The sequence below is a fragment of the Dendrobates tinctorius genome, unplaced genomic scaffold, assembly GCF_039654945.1.
Source record: "Dendrobates tinctorius isolate UK_male_01 unplaced genomic scaffold, ASM3965494v1 ptg000099l, whole genome shotgun sequence".
NCBI lineage: Eukaryota > Metazoa > Chordata > Amphibia > Anura > Dendrobatidae > Dendrobates > Dendrobates tinctorius.
Window position 1 is genome coordinate 2128154 of NW_027361767.1, and position 23672 is coordinate 2151825.

At 44.3% G+C, this 23672-nt stretch overlaps 1 protein-coding gene across 1 annotated transcript; it reads right to left on the bottom strand.

Moving 5' to 3' along the window:
• Positions 1-4791: 4791 nt before the first annotated feature.
• LOC141099254 (riboflavin-binding protein-like) lies at positions 4792-19578 on the bottom strand. Its single transcript, XM_073587423.1, has 6 exons — positions 19467-19578; positions 14037-14190; positions 9922-10003; positions 9718-9846; positions 6352-6439; positions 4792-5413 (listed from the first exon to the last, which is right to left on the bottom strand). Exons 2-6 carry the CDS (start codon positions 14182-14184, stop codon positions 5129-5131), a joined length of 732 nt encoding a protein of 243 aa, XP_073443524.1. The 5' UTR covers positions 14185-14190; positions 19467-19578; the 3' UTR covers positions 4792-5128.
• Between the last annotated feature and the right edge of the window lie 4094 nt (positions 19579-23672).

The window sequence follows — 23672 nt, forward strand, 5'->3', positions numbered from 1 at the left end:
TTTTAAAGGGGTCAGCCTGGATTTAAAATGTTATGAATGTTTGTGTGGGTAAAAAAATAAACTGAACTTGCTGACCCCAGTTCCCCATAGCTCCTCTAGGTGCATCCAGGACAACCTGTCTCAGAAAGACCTGCCTACTCGGCAAAACCATGGCCACTGAGTCTAACCTTTTGGCAAGGCCTTGCTTGGATGTGTTGTCCCAGATAACGCTAGATGTTAGGAACAGCATGGGACAGCAAGTTGCCAGACTGAGTGCTGCAGGGACCATAGTAAGTGCAATATATTTTTTGCTTTAAACCCCCTCCCCCCACCTAATAACATTTTCTAATCTCAAACAACCCCTGTAACTTTACTGGGTACCTGCAAATACCTATATTGTTACCCGCTACACAATATTACCCTGTGTAACTATATTTATGTCTGAATGGTGAGCGCTGAGACCCTACATGTTATCATTTGATCTCAGAGCGCATCAATCTGCCCACAGGTACAGTATACACGTATAGATTTATCTATCTGTCTAAGGCCTCTTTCACACATCCGTTTTGCGCCATCAGGTGAGATTCGGCTTTTTTTTGTAAAACCGGATCCGGTGAAATGCAACGCCGGATCCAGTTTTTCCCCATTGACTTGTATTAGTGCCGGATGGCATTGCGTTTTGTCCGTTTTTTGCCGGATCCGGCTACTTGTCTCATTCTGGCGTCTGGAAAAAACGGCTACTGTAACGTTTTTTGTCTCCGGCGAAAAAGCCGTAAGCGCCGGATCCAGAAAAAGAAGGATCCAGCCACCGGATCCGTTTTTTTAAGCCTGCGCATGCTCAGATCCAATTGGCCAGCCCCCAGGATACAGATATAACCTGCGAGATGGATCCGGCAGAAAAACTGATCCGTTTCTACAGTTCTCCAAAATTTATGCTGGATCCATTTTTTTCTAAAATTAGCCAGATCCTGCCTGACAGCCAAAAACTGATGTGTGAAAGTAGCCTAAGACAGAAACTGTCTAGTTTTGCCCACAGCAACCAATCACAGCTCAGATTTCACTTGCCAGAGCAATATCAGAAAGCTGACCTGTGATTGGTTGCTACGGGCAAAGACAATCTTCCTATAAGACAGCCTGATAATTCTCCACCCTATCCTGTGAGGAGCTGATAGGAAATGCACCATGTGACCTATGAACTATAGGAACTGATGAACTAAATGTTCTATTGAGAATGAATCAGGACAGCCTAGGTCAAGCTGATGCATCTCACTGAGCCCAGCAGCGCCACCTGTGGTAGTGTAGCGTACTGACTCATAATAATTGTGTATTAGGAGAAGCAGTTCAGCATCCACCATTGTGAGAACAGAACGTGAGCCAGTGGTAAAGATTTTAGCAAGACTGATCTTCTAGGCTACAGGAGGCTGATCTTATCACAAAGACAGGTGAGGGGCATGAACCACAGAAACACTCTCTCATACACACACATGAGCTGTGGCTGTCTACTGTGCAATTTCAGTTTTTATTAATAATATTACTATTTGTATTTGATGTGTGGTATAGTGTTTTACTACCTTCTTTTCCAGCAGCAGGAGCTATAAAGTGTGAGACAGAGCAGGGAGCGTCCTGGAGGAGGGATCACTCTGTCTCCTCCCACTTGTTGTTTAGTTCATAATGAACTAATCTGTCAGGATGGTGAACTAGTTCACGCTGAAGATTAGTTCATTTTGAACTACTCACTCACGAACTACCCATCACTACAAAAGACCCTCAAAAGCTATGAGTGCAGTGATTCAAGTAAATTCTTGAAACCTAGTAATTGAGATCTATCAGTCTGGAAAAGGTTATAAAGACATTTTTGAAACTTTGGGTCTCCCGCGAACCACAGTGAGAGCCATTACCCACAAAGGGCAAAAATATGGAACAATAGAGTACCTTGCCAAGTGTGGCCGGCTGACCAAAATTACCCCAAGAACGCAGCAAGGACTCATCTAAGAGGTCACAACAGACCCCACAACAGCATCTAAAGAACTGCAGGCCTCACCTGCCTCAGTTATGGTCAGTGTTCATGACTCCACCATAAGAAAGAGACTGAGCAAAAATGGCCTTCTGGGGTTTTTTTTCCCCATTCAAATTTTTTAAATAGTTTGGCCGGCACAATACGTAAAATGTGGGGTTACCCCTATTTTTGATAACCAACCAAGGTAAAGCAGACAGCTGTACGCTGGTACCATCAGGCTAGGAAGGTCTGTGGATATTTGGCCCTCCCCAGCCTAAAAGATGACAACCAATTCTGGCACTTTGTCCCTTCCCGCTGGCACTGGTACGTTGGCAAGTGGGGTAATACTCTAGGGTTGATGTCAGCTGTGTAATGTATGCTGACATAAAGCCCAAGGATTAGTAATAGGTGTCTGAGACCCCCTTCATTACTGACCCCCTAGTCAAAAACAATAAACACACAGAGATAAGTCCTTTTAATAGTAAAAAGCACTCCCTGACCCTCTTTACCCATTTATTACCTTTAAAAAATAATCCAAAGGGGTCCACCGTAAATCCATCCCAACACGATCCCCGACTCTGCTACAAGTAGATGAGAGGTGACAACGGTAATGTGACCACTCAGCACGAAAGCTGAAATACAATGAAAGTAGCGTATGAATTCGGCAGCTGCGATGTGTTGACGTCAGTAAGGTTACCGCAGTTCACAGGCCGACTCACACAGAGGTTACTGTCTTTGTGTTCTGACTGCCGTGCTGAGCACTCGCATTACTGATACTCAGCACGGCATCCGGATGTAGCAGAGTTGGGGATTGTCGTGGGATGGATTTACGGCGGGCCCCGTTTTGGATTATTTTATTTTTTAAAGCTAATAAAGTACTTGTGTGTCTTTATTGCTTTTAACTAGGTGATTAGTAATGGGGGGAGGGTCTGATGCTTTTCCATTACTAACACCCTGGGCTTGATGTCAGTGGACATTACACAGCTGACATCAGTCCCAAAACCATTACCCCACTTGCCACTGCCCCAAGGCACGCGGGAAGACCCGAGGCTAAGCCCCAGAACTAGCACATCTAATGGATGCACCATTTCTGGGGTGACTAAGGGCTGGTGTTTGGCCCCCTCCCAGACTAATATTCATGACCCCTTCCCAGCCTATTAATATCAGCTCACTGCTGTCTGCTTAGTCTTTGCTGTTTATAAAAAATAGAGGGATCCTACGGTATTTTGTTTATCTGGGGTCCCCCCTTTCTAATGACCAGTAAAGGCTAAACAGACAGCTGTGAGCTGATATTAATAGGCTGGGAAGCTCCATGTTTATTGCGCTCTTCCCAGAATAATACCATCCCCAGCTGTCTGCTTACCCTTGGCTGGGTATTAAAAATAAGGGGGACCCCACACCATTTTTTCTTAAGTAAATACATGTACAGTAAGCTAGACACACTGCACTAATTATATATCTTACTGATATTTCTTATTACACACAGGCGCCGGGGGTGAATACTCTCAACGCACGCTTGCTTTCGTTGCTATCATCGAGACCAGGTACACGATAATGAGTAGTAGTCGTCAGTGTACACCTGACCGGAGGTAACGTTTTAACCGTCGCTGGCTCACACGCTGTCCTCTGTGTGACTGCGTGGGAACCCGCAGCGGTCTGCGATACCCTGCAGCTGTAATTGGGGGTGACTTTAGTTAGGTTACCACTGGTCAGAGCCGGTCTTTCTCACTCTGTCACACAGATGACCGTGTGGGAACCACCAAATGTTCGGGCCCCCCCATTCACTTGAATGTAGTTTTTGATAAAGTTCTTGAACCCGACAGGCTCGAACATCCACCGGTCCACCCATCCCTACTTAGGACCAAGTGCAGTAAATTTACGGTGCTTGGCCATTAGGGGTTTGAAAGAAAAATATATAATATGTATGTCCTCGGACGTTCACCAATGTCAGCTGTTAACTGCATACAGATATCATTATTTTTTCTGTTTAAAATTATATTTTGGGTTATATATTAGCAAATACAGTATATCAACATCAATTTTGGTCTAGATAGCATATCCTTGGGATAGCACACAAATGAGATCAGTGGGGGGGGTCTGACACTTGGGACCCCCACAATCACATGCTGAACCTTGTAGCTTTGTGCGCCATCTGGTGCCCGGATAGTGCAGCACAGCTCCTGTTCCCTTCAGTAGTAGCTGAGATTCAGCCACAACACTGCACAGAGCATAGGCCTTCGGTATTAAAGTAGTGGACAATGAAATTGTCAAGTCCATTTGTAGATAATAAAATAACAAATTGGTGTAGAATGCAAAAAAAAATTGTGCCCCCGATTATTCCATTTTGGTCTCTGGTTTACATTGGCTGCAGATACTACATACAAGCCTATATAACTCGTCTGACCACAACAGACAGACTACTGTAGCCAGTGATGGACTGCAGCAGTCATGTTGGGTTATATGACATCTATAACATCTGCATCTAGACACAAGACCAATGGGGGAATTGAGGGTCTCATATCTTATCTGCATTGGTGCCTGGGCGCTGTTAAAGGTAAACTGGGCAACCCCTTTAAATGATAAAATTCTAGTTGTCAGTCGCCTCCACTAGGGGGAGCCTGGGAGCTTACTGGATGTAGTTAATGACACAGGTTTATGAATTATCTCCCCCTGGTGACATCGGCCGGGGGCCCAAGCGGCGCTTTTATTTCAGGCACAGCCTCCCCTTCATGGTTTCAGGGCGTCTGTGCCAGGATCCCTTCCCTTATGTGATATCTTCCACTTTTTTCTTCACAAATAATAAATTAGACAGATAATTTCAGTTATATACTTATTTATTAATATTATTAGCTGTGTTGGAGGTATAGACTTCCCACCAAACATCTTTTTACAGGCCATCCCTGCCCGCTGGTGAAAACGTAGGGTCTGAGGATTTTTTTGGTAGGGTGGGGGTCACACAGGACAGCGGTGCGTATGAGGTAAAGCTCTTTGGCTCAGATTGTGCTTGCAGAGATGTCTCTCGATTTTGCTGTCTGGTCAAGTCCGTCTTGTCTTCAACTTTGGTAACACTTTTGGGTAACGAGAAGCAAGTTTAGAGGGGCTGATACAGGGGCAGGGAAGTAGGAGAGACTAGATCAAAGAGCTGTGTTCCCATTAGACACCATTACCACTGCCGCTACCGTCCAGATCAAGATGGAGACTTCTCTTCCGCAAAGCTCTCCTTGCACGTCTTCTCTTAATACTTTGAGGGTCTTGAAAACATATCTCTGAGTACCCTGATGACTCCTCCTGGGTGTGGCCTAGCTCTGCTGGGGTGGAGCCTTGCTGTGCAGCATCAGCACCCTCTTCTGGTGGGGTGAAGCAGAAGCACTGCTCGCCCATTGTCACAAACGAATTTTTCCACATGGTGTCGCACATTTTTTCTCCTGAACCAAATTTCTAGAAGAGAATATTAACAGGTTTGTTAGGGCAAAATTCACATGACTTTCTGGTGGCCGGATTTTCTCTGGTACCAAGAGTTATGGGCCAGTCTTCATCCCACATACCCATTTATACTGAGTTCAGTCAACCCTTTAAGGCATATTTTCATGTGAAGCGGACATGTTGAAATCCAACATGCCCGACACTACTTTTCCCTGACCTATGCTAATGAGGGTAAAGTTGGGACGACTATATGCATTATATTAATAAAGATCATGCTGACTGCCTGCAGCCACCATGGAGCATGGGAGCCTGTCTTATTGAGTTCACAGTGAGCTCCCTCTAGTGGTCGCTGGAGGCAGGCAGATTATTTATCTAGGTCTAAATAGGTTTTCTCTCCTCTGTTCTATGTCATAAAAGCACAATTAAAAAAGATAAAAAATGTTTTATGTTGTAACTAACACCTATGAACTCATGGCAAACTAGGAATGGCATTTCCTGTTCGGGTCAAATGTGCAAGGACCTGAACAGCTGATCGGTCAGGGTGCCGACCATCATACCCACAGTGATCACATAGTAATGTGTGACGTCATTAATAACATAGTTGTGGACAATCCATTTAAAGGGAATGCAGAGAATCCGGTCCCCACTGTCCAGAAGGTGAGGTGTGCGGTGACCTTTCACGAAGATGGGATAGCAAGGGCTTTTGCAGAATATTCCAACATGGTAAGAGGATCAGTGGTCCAGACCACCCCCCACAAAGGGATAAGTGCCACTCACAGAAGGGATTGCGTCAGGATGATGGGATAATTCGATCCTATCATTCTGTGGGGTTAGGATTATTGTAAAAATTCCTATGGATGTGATGAGCAAGCCACCTGCACACAAGATTTCACAGCAACCGGAGAGTGCGAGTGGAAGAGGATTACATCTCTAGAGGAGGTGCATGCACTCACCTGCTTGTATGTGATGCAGCCTTTGCTGCAATTTCTTTTAAGGTATGTAGTTTGTGAACATATTAAATCTTGTTTGCACGCATCAAACCTGTACAGAGAACAGAGGTCATACTACTAATGGTGATAGTTACACAGTCCTCTAACAGATGCTTAAATGAGTCTCCTTATTCTATAAAAGCAATTTTCAGGATTTCAGAGCGATCACACGCCTAACTAACTCTATAATATAACTACTATAATACTGCCCCTATGTACAAGAATATAACTACTATAATACTGCTCCTGTGTACAAGGCTATAACTTCTATAATACTGCCCCCCTATGTACAAGAATATAACTACTATAATACTGCTCCTATGTACAAGAATATAACTACTATAATACTGCCCCTATGTACAAGAATATAACTACTATAATACTGCCCCCGATGTACAAGAATATAACTACTATAATACTGCCCCTATGTACAAGAATATAACCACTATAATACTGCCCCCTATGTACAGGAATATAACTACTATAATACTGCTCCTATGTACAAGAATATATCTACTATAATACTGTCCCCTATGTGCAAGAATATAACTACTATAATACTGCCCCCTATGTGCAAGAATATAACTACTATATTCTTGTACATAGGTGGCAGTATTATAGTAGTTATATTCTTGTACATAGGGGGCAGTATTATAGTAGTTATATTCTTGTACATAGGGGCAGTATTATAGTAGTTATGTTCTTGTACATAGGGGGCAGTATTATAGTAGTTATATTCTTGTACATAGGGGCAGTATTATAGTAGTTATGTTCTTGTACATAGGGGGCAGTATTATAGTAGTTATATTCTTGTACATAGGGGCAGTATTATAGTAGTTATGTTCTTGTACATAGGGGGCAGTATTATAGTAGTTATATTCTTGTACATAGGGGGCAGTATTAAGGGCATGTCACTAGCAATATCGCTATAACTAGTGACGTTATAGCGATATTGCTAGCGATATCTGTGTGTGTGATACTTACCTACGACCGGCTCCCCCGCTGGTTATCGCTGATCGCGCGAGAACATCCTGGACTGTTTCTCGTCGTCAGCTTCCTGTGGCGCTTCCTGCTGTGAAGACGAGCGATGCGTGGAGGCTGGAGGGAGGACGCAGGATCGCCTGGTGTGACAGGTAAGTAGCGACCCCCGTCCCCAGCGATGTCGCTGGTGAGATCTGCCTATGTGGCAGCTCACTAGCGACTACTTAGCGATGTACCAGCGATCCTGACCGCGTCATATCGCTGGTCGGGATCGCTGGTACATCGTTAAGTGTGACAGTACCTTTATAGTAGTTATATTCTTGTACATAGGGGGCAGTATTACAGTAGTTATATCACTGCCCCTATGTACAAGAATATAACTACTATAATACTGCCCCTATGTACAAGAATATAACTACTATAATACTGCCCCCTATGTACAAGAATATAACTACTATAATACTGCCCCCTATGTACAAGAATATAACTACTATAATACTGCCCCCCTATGTACAAGAATATAACTACTATAATACTGCCCCCTATGTACAAGAATATAACTACTATAATACTGCCCCCTATGTACAAGAATATAACTACTATAATACTGCCCCCTATGTACAAGAATATAACTACTGTAATACTGCCCCTATGTACAAGAATATAACTACTGTAATACTGCCCCTATGTACAAGAATATAGTAGTTATATACTTGTACATAGGGGGCAGTATTACAGTAGTTATATCACTGCCCCTATGTACAAGAATATAACTACTATAATACTGCCCCTATGTGCAAGAATATAACTACTATAATACTGCCCCCTATGTACAAGAATATAACTACTATAATACTGCCCCCTATGTACAAGAATATAACTACTATAATACTGCCCCTATGTACAAGAATATAACTACTATAATACTGCCCCTATGTACAAGAATATAACTACTGTAATACTGCCCCTATGTACAAGAATATAGTAGTTATATACTTGTACATAGGGGGCAGTATTACAGTAGTTATATCACTGCCCCTATGTACAAGAATATAACTACTATAATACTGCCCCTATGTACAAGAATATAACTACTATAATACTGCCCCCTATGTACAAGAATATAACTACTATAATACTGCCCCTATGTACAAGAATATAACTACTATAATACTGCCCCTATGTACAAGAATATAACTACTGTAATACTGCCCCTATGTACAAGAATATAGTAGTTATATACTTGTACATAGGGGCAGTGATATAACTACTGTAATACTGCCCCCTATGTACAAGTATATAACTACTATAATACTGCCCCTATGTACAAGAATATAACTACTATAATACTGCCCCCTATGTACAAGAATATAACTACTATAATACTGCCCCTATGTACAAGAATATAACTACTATAATACTGCCCCTATGTACAAGAATATAACTACTGTAATACTGCCCCTATGTACAAGAATATAGTAGTTATATTCTTGTACATAGGGGCAGTGATATAACTACTGTAATACTGCCCCCTATGTACAAGAATATAACTACTATAATACTGCCCCTATGTACAAGAATATAACTACTATAATACTGCCCCCTATGTACAAGAATATAAGTACTATAATACTGCCCCTATGTACAAGAATATAACTACTGTAATACTGCCCCTATGTGCAAGAATATAGTAGTTATATACTTGTACATAGGGGGCAGTATTACAGTAGTTATATTCTTATAGATAGGGGGCAGTATTATAGTAGTTATATTCTTGTACATAGGAGCAGTGATAGGGGGCAGTATTAGGAGCAGTGATATAACTACTGTAATACTGCCCCCTATCACTGCTCCTATGTACAAGAATATAACTACTATAATACTGCCCTCTATGTACAAGAACATAACTACTATAATACTTCCCCTATGTACAAGAATATAACTACTATAATACTGCCCCCTATGTACAAGAATATAACTACTATAATACTGCCCCCTATGTACAAGAATATAACTACTATAATACTGCCCCCTATCTATATTATAGTAGTTATATTCTTGTACATAGGGGGCAGTATTATAGTAGTTATATTCTTGTACATAGGAGCAGTGTTATAGTAGTTATATTCTTGTACATAGGGGGCAGTATTATAGTAGTTATATTCTTGTACATAGGAGCAGTGTTATAGTAGTTATATTCTTGTACATAGGGGGCAGTATTATAGTAGTTATATCACTGCCCCTGATGTACAAGAATATAACTACTGTAATACTGCCCCCTATGTACAAGGATATAACTACTGTAGCCCTAGACTATATGAGAGGAGTGTATGGACTGTGTGGTCTTACCATTCACTACAGAAGTTTTCACAGAGTGGGAGCATGTGGATTCCAGCAACAGATCCAGGGAGAATCCACTTAGAGACATGTGGGGAGCAAAAATACAGACATTGGACTCTGCTGACGTATTCCTCACACCTGAGAGACATAACCAGTGAGTAATGGAGTAAATTATGTAACCAGTCATTAGAAATAGCAAGAATCTATCGTTACCTGGGACTGAGGGTTCCGCACTCTGCCCACGGGAAGGAGACGGAGGAAGCAGTGTCTATGAGATCCTGAGAACAGCATGAATCTGAGAGGAAAATAGATAATGGTCACTATGGAGATATTTGGAACCTTAAGTGTTCCGTAGTGTTGATGCCCCTGGCGGGAAGAAAGAGGATGAACCGGCACATCTCCGACAACATCAGGTGCCACCAATTCCACAGCGATTTACAGACATTATTGGCTCTGTCCCCAATGGGGCTCACAATCTACATTCCCTATCAGTATGTCTTCGGAATGTGGGAGGAAATCGGAGAACCCGGAGGAAACCCACTTAAACACAGGGAGAACATACAAACTCCTTGCAGATGTTGTCCTTGGTGGGATTTGAACCCGGGACCCCAGAGATACAAGGTGCTGCCAATGTAGAGGATTGTTTGACCTTTCGCTGTATAAAAAAAAAATGTGCAAATAAATGGTACGGCTATGTGCACGTATTTTAATGCAGAAATTTCTGCTCCGTTTCTGCATCTATTGGCAGGAAAAATGCAGCTGCAAAAACAATGTGGACTGCATTGGATTCGGAGGACTATGTCAGACCGGCGTGGGATTTTTAAAAAAAATAAATTGGTGTTGGAGGGGTTATGTGAATTAAGTATTTTTGTGTGCGTGTGTTTTTTCTTTTTTTTCTTACTGGGGTAGTAATGCAGGTGTTTAGTAGACACCTCTCCATAACTAACCCCAGGGCTTGATGCCAGCTGAGTTTTTGGACAATTCACAACTGACATCAACCCAAACTACCATTACCCCGATTGCCACAGCCCCAGGGCAATTGGGAAGAGTGAGGCAAAGCACCAAAATTGGGGCATGTAATGTGATGTTTCACTTCTGGGGCAGCTGCATGATGGTATTTTTAAGCTGAGGAGGTCCCAATAACCTTGGACCTTCCCGGCCTGTTAATATCAGCTGCCTGCTTTACCTTTGCTGGTTACTAAAAATGGGCGGGACCCACATAATTTTTTTCATTTATTTAATTATAAAAAGCTGTCCAATAAGCTCCACAGGGGGCGATTTTGTTATCATTGGGGGGTTGTGCAATGATATGTCTACCTGCATAGCATTCACTGCTATCTAAAAAGGCATGAAACCCGCAATCATTTTAGACCTGCAAAAACGCTGAAAGAATTGACATGCTGCAGAATCTGCAAGTCACAAATAGCCAGCGTGTGTATGAGACTTCAGGACACTCAGTCACTTTCCTGGCATCAGGATTCCCTTAAGTGTGAGAAATTCAAGTTGTCAAAAGCAATCAAAATCCAAAAGTGCGTATGGGTACCTCCTGTAGTTCTTTCAACTGAGTGCTGAGCTGTGTATTACCCCGCCCACACCACTGGCAGCTTTCTGTTTACACTGTGCATAGGCAGAAAGCTGCCAATCAGTGGTGGGGGCCGTGGCTGGATTAACTGGCTGCAGGTTTATTAGTCCTCTAGTGATAATCTCCTGCTGATAAAACACTGATTTTATCAAAACTACAGCAAGCAGCCAAATTAATGACACATCACAGGAATCAGGGCTTTCATGCTGTTCTCACATTAGGCGACAGATCACCTTTAGGCTATGTGCCCACGTTAGCGTTTTCTGGGAAAATTGGAAACAGCTAAAAATGTGGACCTATGTGGAAAAGAATGAGCATGCTGCGCTTTTAGCCGCAAAGCGTTTTCTGAGCGGAAAAAACGCATGCCTGGTTGCACATTGTAAGGTTATGTTCAAACTGAGTCTTTTTGTTGAGGTTTTTGGAGCAGAAACTGAGCGAAAATTCAACATTTTGAGGAGTTTTGAGATTCGGATCGTTTCTGCTCCAAAAACTCCTTGAAAAACTCTGTGTGCACATAGACTAATGGAGATCGGACTCAGTAGAGACTGAGGAGGGAACACAAAAGTTTTAAAGAAAAATTGCATCTCAATGAAACTTTTTACAGTTCTGTCCCCATGATGCTGTTCTTCTTTATCCTGTTACCCACCAGTTGGATATAACTTGGATATACTTCTTGCTTTACATAGAAGAATAGACAGCGGCTCTAAGGGATAAAGCTCTACACATGATCTTCAGGGCTCATAAGGGTTTTCACAGGTAAGCTCTGACAACGGCACATGACAAGATAATGGAGGGCTGCAGTTGTCAGCCAGTGAAAGCAACTAAGGAGCTATGTAAGAGCCCCAGGAAATCCCTGCAGAGAGCTGGAAGATGGCACTTCTGCGTGTTCACACCGACGTCCAAGAACGTAGAAGACCACACAGCGAATATATGTAGATCAAGCAAATAATTCTGGACACAGCGGACCATAATCAATGGGGAAGGTCTGGATAGTGCGAGAGGATGACCAGTACCAAGACTGGTGAAAGCACTCATAAAAGTGAACATGACACGGACAGAGGAGCATAACCCCAGGAGCTTTTTTTCAGTTTTGCGTTTTTGTTTTTCGTTCCCCTCCTTCCCAGAGCCATAACTTTTTTATTTTTCTGCCAAAATGGCCACATAAGGGCTTGTTTTTTTGTGGGACGAGATGTGCTTTTGAACAACACCATTGGTTTTACCATGTCATGTACCAGAAAATGGGAAAACAATTCCAAGTGCGGTGAAATTGCAAAAAAAGTACAATTCCATACTTGTTTGTTGCTTGTATTTTTTGCTAGGTTCACTAACTGCTAAAACTGACCTGCCATTATGATTCTCCAGGTCATTACGAGTTCATAGACACCAAACATGTCTAGGTTCATTTTTATCTCAATGGTGAAAAAAAATTCCAAACTTTGCTAAAAATAAAAAAAATTCATTTTCCGAGACCCGTAGCGTCTCCATTTTTCATGATCTCGGATTGGGTGAGGGCTTATTTTTTGCACATTGAGCTAATGGCATTTTAATGCAACGTCGCGGCGACCAAAAAAACTAATTCTGGCATTTTTACTTTTTTTCTCGCTACGCCGTTCAGCGATCAGGTTAATCCTTTTTTTTATTGATAGATCGGGCGATTCTGAACACGGCAATACCAAATATGTGTAGGTTTGATTTGATTTTTATTGTTTTATTTTGACTGGTTAATAGCCGCGGGTGGATCGCGACTCCACCCGCGGCTGTTCAGGGCACATGTCAGCTGTTCAAAACAGCTAACGTCTCAGGAAAGATGTGGGCTCACCGCTGGATCTCACATCAAAGGGAGGGATACTGACATCAGCGTAATTGTACGTTTGATGTCGGTAAGGGGTTAAATGGAATCCATCAGCAAGTTTTTGCCAAGTAATCTGAGAGCAGCATGGTGTAGGGGAAGGTACACTGATTCCAGAGATGCATCACTTACTAGGCTGTTTTAATAAAACCAGTGTTTTATCAGCAGGAGATTATCACTAGAGGACTAGGTGTCTGGTGCTTCCTAGTCTAGCCACACCCCATCCACTGATTGACAGCTTTCTGTGCACACTCTGCATAGGCAGAAAGCTGCCAATTAGTGGTGTGGGCGGGGCTATACAGAGTTTCACATTCTGAGCTCTGCAGCAGAGAAAACTGTGATGGTATCAAGATGACATCATGCAGACCAGCAAGTAACACAACGGTGGAGTAAAGGCCTCAGCCACTATATCATACTTCTCTCCGGTTACATAGCAAAAGCCTGGTGACAGATTTCCTTTAAAGGTCAAACAACAGAAAAGATATTCTGGGAGGCTTCTAAAAAACCATTGCGGTGGTCACACTTGAGTAGACATCCCCTCTAAATATTGAGCACTTGTTTAGGATGTCGATGAGAGTTCAGGGACTCTTGGATGGCTTCACGTCACCATGTGCTGTAAGGGAAGAACGTTGTCACATAAGGACATGCCTCATGTCGGTAATCCATAGGCTCTCATCAATGTATCACTCCATGGCCTCAGGCCTCTAAAGCCCATCTGAAAGCAGCTGGAGGGCTGCATACATTGGAAATTCGAGTACGGGGTCTCCAAGTGGTCTACCACTGACTGCACCGTATTTGGGCTGCGATAAACAACTTGTCCAATTTGGTCAAACCAAGTAGTGAAGTTGAACTTGAAGAATTTCCCTCCCGGAACCCGAAAGTCGCAGTTCTACTCACGACTGGAGTACTGCTGGCACTTGGTCAGTCCTGGCTCAGGGCTGGCAGTCAACTTCTGCTTCTTGTTTACTAGGCAAACGTCTGGAGATCCCGTGGACTGGGAAAATATAAGAAACGAGCCGACGAGGCAGAGGAACAATGGAGACATTCTGTCCTGCGGGAAGATAACGTGAATAACAAATATTGTTACAGTAACAGCATAAAATGAGTAACAATATATCTCCAGTAATGTGTCATAACCGGGATAATCACCCTGTTACTACCACAGATAATGCTGAGATTTGTAGGACATCTTTAAGATCCAAAAACTTGTATTACAGTAATCCAGTGCCCATTATCACCCACTGACCAATTTGGACGATAACATGATATCCGGCGGCACTGCTGAAATGAAGAATCCCTAGGACCAAGAGGAGTTCAACGATTTTGATTTCCACAACGCGTTTCAGTGCCGGACTAGCGTCTTTGACAAATGAAAAAAAAACAATTGCATCTTCTAATTCCAATTGCAATTGTTTTGTTTCACTTGTAAAAGATGCTAGTCCGGCACTGAAACGCGTTGTGGAAATAAATACTATTCAACCCGGCTCCTGATCCTATTACCCTGTAACCTCTTATTACAGTAACCCGGCTCCTGATCCTCTTATTTCCCCTGTAACCTCTTATTACAGTAACCCGGCTCCTGATCCTCTTATTACCCTGTAACCTCTTATTACAGTAACCCGGCCCCTGATCCTCTTATTACCCTGTAACCTCTTATTACAGTAACCCGGCTCCTGATCCCCTTTATTACCCTGTAACCTCTTATTACAGTAACCCGGCTACTGATCCTCTTATTACCCCTGTAACCTCTTATTACAGTAACCCGGCTCCTGATCCTCTTATTTCCCCTGTAACCTCTTATTTCAGTAACCCGACTCCTGATCCTCTTATTTCCCCTGTAACCTCTTATTACAGTAAGCTGGCTCCTGATCCCCTTATTACCCAGTAACCTCTTATTACGGTAACCCGGCTACTGATCCTCTTATTACCCTGTAACCTCTTATTACAGTAACCCGGCTCCTGATCCTCTTATTTCCCCTGTAACCTCTTATTTCAGTAACCCGACTCCTGATCCTCTTATTTCCCCTGTAACCTCTTATTACAGTAACCTGGCTCCTGATCCCCTTATTACCCAGTAACCTCTTATTACGGTAACCCGGCTACTGATCCTCTTATTACCCTGTAACCTCTTATTACAGTAACCCGGCTCCTGATCCTCTTATTACAGTAACCCGGCTCCCGATCCTCTTATTACCCCTGTAACCTCCTATTACAGTAACCCGGCTCCTGATCCTCTTATTACCCCTGTAACCTCTTATTACCCCTGTAACCTCTTATTACAGTAACCCGACTCCTGAGCCTCTTATTACCCCTGTAACCTCATTACAGTAACCCGACTCCTGATCCTCTTATTACCCCTGTAACCTCTTATTACAGTAACCCGACTCCTGAGCCTCTTATTACCCCTGTAACCTCTTATTACAGTAACCCGGCTCCTGATCCTCTTATTACCCCTGTAACCTCTTATTACAGTAAGCCGGCTCCTGATCCTCTTATTACCCCTGTAACCTCTTATTACAGTAACCCGACTCCTGAGCCTCTTATTATCCCTGTAACCTCTTATTACAGTAACCCGGCTCCTGATCCTCTTATTACCCCTGTAACCTCTTATTACAGTAACCCGGCTCCTGATCCTCTTATTACCCCTGTAACCTCTTATTACAGTAACCTGGCTACTGATCCCCTTATTACCCCTGTAACCTCTTATTACAGTAACCTGGCTCCTGATCCTCTTATTACCCCTGTAACCTCTTATTACAGTAACCCGGCTCCTGATCCTCTTATTACCCCTGTAACCTCTTATTACAGTAACCCGGCTCCTGATCCTCTTATTACCCCTGTAACCTCTTATTACAGTAACCCGGCTCCTGATCCTCTTATTACCCCTGTAACCTCTTATTACAGTAACCTGGCTCCTGATCCTCTTATTACCACTGTAACCTCTTATTACAGTAACCTGGCTCCTGATCCTCTTATTACCCTGTTACCTCTTATTACAGTAACCTGGCTCCTGATCCTCTTATTACCCTGTAACCTCTTATTACAGTAACCTGGCTCCTGATCCTCTTATTACCCTGTAACCTCTTATTACAGTAACCCGGCTCCTGATCCTCTTATTACCCCTGTAACCTCTTATTACAGTAACCTGGCTCCTGATCCTCTTATTACCCTGTAACCTCTTATTACAGTAACCCGGCTCCTGATCCTCTTATTACCCCTGTAACCTCTTATTACAGTAACCTGGCTCCTGATCCCCTTATTACCCCTGTAACCTCTTATTACAGTAACCTGGCTCCTGATCCTCTTATTACCCTGTAACTTCTTATTACAGTAACCCGGCTCCTGATCCTCTTCTTACTCCTGTAACCTCTTATTACAGTAACCCGGCTCCTGATCCTCTTATTACCCCTGTAACCTCTTATTACAGTAACCCGGCTCCTGATCCTCTTATTACCCCGGCTCCTGATCCTCTTATTACCCCTGTAACCTCTTATTACAGTAACCTGGCTCCTGATCCTCTTATTACCCTGTAACCTCTTATTACAGTAACCCGGCTCCTAATCCTCTTATTACCCCTGTAACCTCTTATTACAGTAACCCCGCTCCTGATCCTCTTATTACCCCTGTAACCTCTTATTACAGTAACCTGGCTCCTGATCCTCTTATTACCCTGTAACCTCTTATTACAGTAACCCGGCTCCTGATCCCCTTATTACCCCTGTAACCTCTTATTACAGTAACCTGGCTCCTGATCCTCTTATTACCCTGTAACCTCTTATTACAGTAACCCGGCTCCTGATCCTCTTCTTACTCCTTTAACCTCTTATTACAGTAACCCGGCTCCTGATCCTCTTATTACCCCTGTAACCTCTTATTACAGTAACCCGGCTCCTGATCCTCTTATTACCCCTGTAACCTCTTATTACAGTAACCTGGCTCCTGATCCTCTTATTACCCTGTAACCTCTTATTACAGTAACCCGGCTCCTGATCCTCTTATTACCCCTGTAACCTCTTATTACAGTAACCTGGCTCCTGATCCTCTTATTACCCTGTAACCTCTTATTACAGTAACCCGGCTCCTGATCCTCTTCTTACCCCTGTAAACTCTTATTACAGTAACCCGGCTCCTAATCCTCTTATTACCCCTGTAACCTCTTATTACAGTAACCCCGCTCCTGATCCTCTTATTACCCCTGTAACCTCTTATTACAGTAACCTGGCTCCTGATCCTCTTATTACCCTGTAACCTCTTATTACAGTAACCCGGCTCCTGATCCTCTTATTACCCCTGTAACCTCTTATTACAGTAACCCGGCTCCTGATCCTCTTATTACCCCTGTAACCTCTTATTACAGTAACCCCGCTCCTGATCCTCTTCTTACCCCTGTAACCGCTTATTACAGTAACCCGGCTCCTGATCCTCTTATTACCCCTGTAACCTCTTATTACAGTAACCCGGCTCCTGATCCTCTTATTACCCCTGTAACCTCTTATTACAGTAACCCGGCTCCTTATCCTCTTATTACTCCTGTAACCTCTTATTACAGTAACCCGGCTCCTGATCCTCTTATTACCCCTGTAACCTCTTATTACAGTAACCCGGCTCCTGATCCTCTTCTTACCCCTGTAACCTCTTATTACAGTAACCCGGCTCCTGATCCTCTTATTACCCCTGTAACCTCTTATTACAGTAACCTGGCTCCTGATCCTCTTATTACCACTGTAACCTCTTATTACAGTAACCTGGCTCCTGATCCTCTTATTACCCTGTTACCTCTTATTACAGTAACCTGGCTCCTGATCCTCTTATTACCCTGTAACCTCTTATTACAGTAACCTGGCTCCTGATCCTCTTATTACCCCTGTAACCTCTTATTACAGTAACCCGGCTCCTGATCCTCTTATTACCCCTGTAACCTCTTATTACAGTAACCCGGCTCCTGATCCTCTTATTACCCCTGTAACCTCTTATTACAGTAACCTGGCTCCTGATCCTCTTATTACTCTGTAACCTCTTATTACAGTAACCCGGCTCCTGATCCTCTTATTACCCCTGTAACCTCTTATTACAGTAACCTGGCTCCTGATCCCCTTATTACCCCTGTAACCTCTTATTACAGTAACCTGGCTCCTGATCCTCTTATTACCCTGTAACCTCTTATTACAGTAACCCGGCTCCTGATCCTCTTCTTACTCCTGTAACCTCTTATTACAGTAACCCGGCTCCTGATCCTCTTATTACCCCTGTAACCTCTTATTACAGTAACCTGGCTCCTGATCCTCTTATTACCCTGTAACCTCTTATTACAGTAACCCGGCTCCTAATCCTCTTATTACCCCTGTAACCTCTTATTACAGTAACCCCGCTCCTGATCCTCTTATTACCCCTGTAGCTTCCTATACTGGTGCCCCAGCTCCTGTTCTTCTCATGTGTCACCTTATAACAATAGTAACCTTTTTCCTTGTATTAACTCGTGATTCTATCTTTGCACCTATGAAGTGTTTTTTTTTACAGTAATCCTCTTCTTCCTAGGGTATGTGCACACACTGCAGATTCACCTGCGGGTTTTTTCCCGCGGAACCGCAGGTAAAACCGCAGGTAAAGTGACCTGCGGTTTGGCCTGCGGTTTTGCCCTGCGGTTTGACACCTGGACAATGGAATAGGTGGCAAACCGCAGCAGAATCCGCAGAAACAATTGACATGCTGCTGAAAAAAAAACGCAGCTTTTCCGCAGGTAAAAAAACGCAGCGTGAGCACTGCGGTTTTGAAAACCCATAGGCTAACATGGTAAAGTACCATGTCTGCGTAACTGCTGCAGTTCTGCTGGGCCAAAACCGCAGCGTGTGCACATACCCTTAGGCTATATATTTTATATTTTATTATCCTTATCACCCCTGTAACCTGTTATAATGGTGACCCGGCTCTGGACGGTCATTAGACGAAGTGTCACTGTGCGTAATTCCCTGAGTCACATATGACATCACTAATGCCGAACTCTGCCGATATCATCCCCTCAGGCTGTAAACACTTTGTCCTACAGATTAACCCTGGGATTTATTTATACACAACCTTCCTGCCGTGCCCATATTGCAAAGTACCTGTCCTTCAGTTGCACTCAATATTGCGCGAAACATCACCCGCATATGGTGGTGAATGGGTGATTTTGGGTGTCATGGTATAGCAGTATAGCACATGTTGCTTCGATCCCCCCCATCTGCAGTGACTGACATTTCTGCATGTTCAGAGTATCCTTACATGCTGCTCGCTGACTACTTTCTAGGATCCCCATGTCAGGACTCCCATCATCCCCTGTAGCGTTCTCACCTTGATGCTGGGCTGCAGGCTGGTACCTGGCGCAGTCACTGTTCTGTGTCTTCCTTATGCAGTGTTTCTGCCTCCTGTATCTAAAGATTTCCTGCAACCTCCCCCCCTCCCTACATCATATCCCCTTATCTCCTCCCTCCTCCTCCCCTACTGGACCGGCCACTTGATGTCACCTGCTCCACAGGGACTCATCCATCCATGTCTCTCGTCAGAGGATCGCCCAAATATTCAGTATTCTCCATATGTGCTGTATATACAGTGTGTGTAGATATATAATGTATGTATCTATATTGCTCATGAAATTAAGGGAACACTTAAATCACACATGGAATTTTGATGAGCAAAATAATTAAGATATATATATTTTCTGATATAAGTTGTATACTTCATTAGTGGCAACCAAAATCGTCAACCAATTGAGGTTTGGATTCAAAATTAGGCCAAAATTCAAATTAAAGAAGTGAAATCACAGACGGATCCAATTCGCTGCCATTTCCTGCCTGCAGCTCATTATCTGACCTGTAGTGATGTTTGGCCCCCACATGGACGTGTGCCCTCTTGACAAAGTCTGGGCATGCTCCTGGCGAAACGACGGATGGTGTCCTGGGGGATCTCCTCACAGTCCTGGATCAGGGCATCAGTGATCTTCAGGATAGTTTCTGCCGATACTTGGCCATGTTGGATGCACTGATGCAGAAGTTGTCAATCGAATTTAGGTCAAGGGAACGTGAGGACCAGTCACTGGCATCACTGCCTCCATTATCTAGGAACTGCCTACACACTATTGCCATATGATTCTGGGCAGTGCTGGACTGGGGTGCCAAGGGCCCACCAATAACATTGACTTTCGGGGGACCCACTTTTCACCTACATACAAATACTACACCTCCCTCATTCACAAATTTACCTATATCTCTACATAATAATACACTGGGTAGTTTGGTTAATGAATGATGAGATGCTGCTTTTTTCTGTACAGAGTGAACCAAGTGAATAATGCCTATTACTGGCCATACAGTGGAGTTGAGAGCCCAGATCTGCACAGGGGCCCACCGGGGGATTCCCCGGTTACCCTTTAGGCCGGTCCAAGCCTGATGCCGGACATTGTCCTGCACCAGGAGAAACCCGGGGCAGACCGCACCTAGGTAAGGGTTGAGAATGGCTCTGAGAATTTGATCCCGATACTTAATGATCACCGGTCACTTGCTCAAAAAAAAATGTAGTTAAAGTGGACTTTGTTAAAAAAACAAATGTGGCTAAGAACTAACAGGTAGTTGTTCACTATCTGCCTGTTGTGCCCAGCACCGATCTCTGATGGCACAGAGCGGACATAGACCGCTCCGACCGGCGATTCGGCATCTTTTGTTGACATCAACTTGACAGAGCAGTGGCTTTTCATCCACCCTGCTCTGTTGATGGGGCGCAACTTCCTACGTCATGCTGATGGATAGCCAGCTCCCTACCACCTAACTGGAAGTTAATCTAGCAGTCTCAGACCCTACCAAGCTGTGATAGGCAGCGTCTGGGTGAGAGCAGTGAAAGCTGACAACCCGAAAAAAGACTCTGAAGAAACGTCCAGTTGGACTGCAATTATAAATTTGACATACTGCAATCTAAAAGCTACAAATGTGAATATCTCTGCAACGGACGGACACAGACCAAAATGGAAAATAGAATTAGGAGAGCTGTCATGATATGACAGTCTAAAAGTGTCCCTGGAACTAGTACCCTAAGTATCCCTGTCCCATGGGTACTGTTTATGGTGGAGAGGTCTGGGTCTCCAACTTTACTATGCTCCTGTTAAACCCTAAAATGTTCCCTCCCCCACACCGCGTGACATGGGACAGAAATGTAAAGCAAACAAGATACAAAGACAGGAGTAACCGAAAACCACTTTCATACAAAACACTCACCAAAAGTGGGGAAGGGAATAAGGAAAGGGAGGAATATACAAACTAAATAGGAATAGGGATGAGGAGGTTAACACGAAACTACTGCACACAAAACACTCCAGCAACTACTCCCAACTGCAACACTGCACAGCTCAACACTTCCAGGAAGAAGATTCCTTCACAGGCAAGGAAGAAAGGCCCAGAGCTAGAATATGTAGGGAGAGGAAATGATATCAGCAGCTGCAGCTGACAGCAACTACACTGTATGTTCCCAGCCATCATGGAAAGAGTCCTTAACCTCAGCACTGATGGAAAGGAAATCCATTTAAAATAGGACACGAATCACACCGTCTTTAAAGATGACTTTCGATTCATTACCCATTGTGACCTTCTAGCTCTAGGTCTCCCAGGGGGACATGACACCCTCTTGACAGGTCCTCTTTATCAGCAGTCATGCCATTGGTTATTACTTTCAGGTTTGTGCTAGTGTGGCGCCCCTGAGGCTCAGTCGCCACAGAGGTACTGCACCTCCTCCTGAGGTGTGGTGCCCAACCATCCAGGTAAGTTGGAGGCTCCTGACCACGCTCCGACACTCGCACCCCACACAACATAGTAGTTCAGCAAAGCCACATTGCGGCTCCTTGCTTAGAGAGTAGCAGAGCACCTTTGGTGGTTCCCTGCTTGGAACACTAAACGTGCTGGGAGGCGGGTGGAGTTGAGAATACATAAAAGAGCGGGAATGTTTAGGATTACAGGTCAGTCAGAGAGGAAGCCACTCATAGAGGAGTGAGGAAAGAAGATCCCTGAGAGAGGGATGAAGGAAGGAGGTGCTGCAGCAGGCCTCAGTGACCTGGGTCTGCTGGTAGGGGAAAGGAAAGAAGGAGAAAGACATTGAACTGAAACCTGATCTTCCATAAGAGAGAGACATTAGTATGGAACGAAGGAGTAAAAGGGAACAGAGGACGTGGGTTAGGAGAGAACCCTGCGTAGAAGTTCTAAGCGCAAGGCCGGGGCCCGGTCCCCGAGGTTGTATGGACACTAATGGTTCTGCAGCAGACACCGGTGGAGTAGTGGGCTGTAAATGCACTACTCCCATCTAAGACTTGAGGCACAACCGCAACTTGGATAGTGAGCCGGGACTCAGGAGAGAGGAGTCCCCGATGCAGGCTACAGCTGTCTGCCGTACAAGTAGAGTTCTTGGGAACATCTGTCAGGAGGAACTCCAGTGTAACTCAGTACTAGGAGATCTTCACGCTTAAAGGCGCTATAAGAGGAGACGTTCAGAAAGGTACATGTTGGCGGAGCGTTGGAAGGGAGCATTCCATCTTGCCTGGAGGTTGACTGAGTCCCTGAACTGGAGGACACGGCACGGAGGCAGGCACCTTTGTGTACTACAGAGTAAAGCTTTGGAACTACAAGCCCTGGTGTCCTCCATTCATTCTTGCACCAACGCACCCAGCACCGCTACATCTGGGTACCAGCTTCTACACCGCTTGTGCCTCTTCTCTTCCCCTACATCTACACTGCCCTGGGGCTACAGCTCCACCTGTGGGGAGCTTCACCATCTTGGCTGCAACACACCACCAGCCCCAGAGGATCTGCATGCAGCGCGGCCTAACATCTCACTTGCCGAACACCACAGGTGGCATCACGAACTATTCCATTCACTACATTCTACCATTCAATTTCCCCCATTAATTGGGCGCCCAGGGCCACGGACCGGGTCACCGCTGCTGTGACACATCCCGTCGACACCGGCCCAGTACCGAGTACCCCACAGCCCTGGGAGGGCGACCCACTAGTCTCCAAGGATATGCCTACCAAGACCATTAGTGAGCCACCACCAAACCGGTCATACTGCATGATGTTGCAAGAAGCATGAAGCTCACCACGACGTCTCCAAATTCTTTATCGCCGCCTGTCACGTGATCGTTGAGAATCTCTCACCTGTAAAGGGAAAGGGGTGTCAATGGTGGACCTGACAATTCTGGTCCCTGTTGAATGCCAAACTACATGGCGCTGGGATGTGATCACAGATCCTAATATAGGACTTCAGGCCCTCATGAAGTCCATTTCTGATAGTTTGGAGACATGCACACAAGTAGTTTAAGGTCATTGTGTAGGGCTTTAGCTCTTTCCTCCTGTCCCTCTTCTCACTGTTAGGCGTCGGATTCCTGTAGCTACACAACAAGAGTCCAGAGCCTCACATACTGCTTCGCAGCAAGTCATTCCTGAGCCTAAGTCCCGCTGCCGCTCCACTGAGCATGCTCATGAGACAATCTCCCATTGGAGCTCGGGAGTCACGTGCTCAGGT

Coding starts and splice junctions, on each gene's coding strand:
- LOC141099254 (XM_073587423.1), bottom strand. CDS start 14,184: ATGTCTCCATTGTTCCTCTGCCTCGTCGGCTCGTTTCTTATATTTTCC. Junction 9,847..9,921: donor TGCGGAACCCTCAGTCCCAG/GTAACGATAGAT, acceptor TATGTCTCTCAG/GTGTGAGGAATACGTCAGCA. Junction 6,440..9,717: donor GAAAACTTCTGTAGTGAATG/GTAAGACCACAC, acceptor TTCTCTGTACAG/GTTTGATGCGTGCAAACAAG.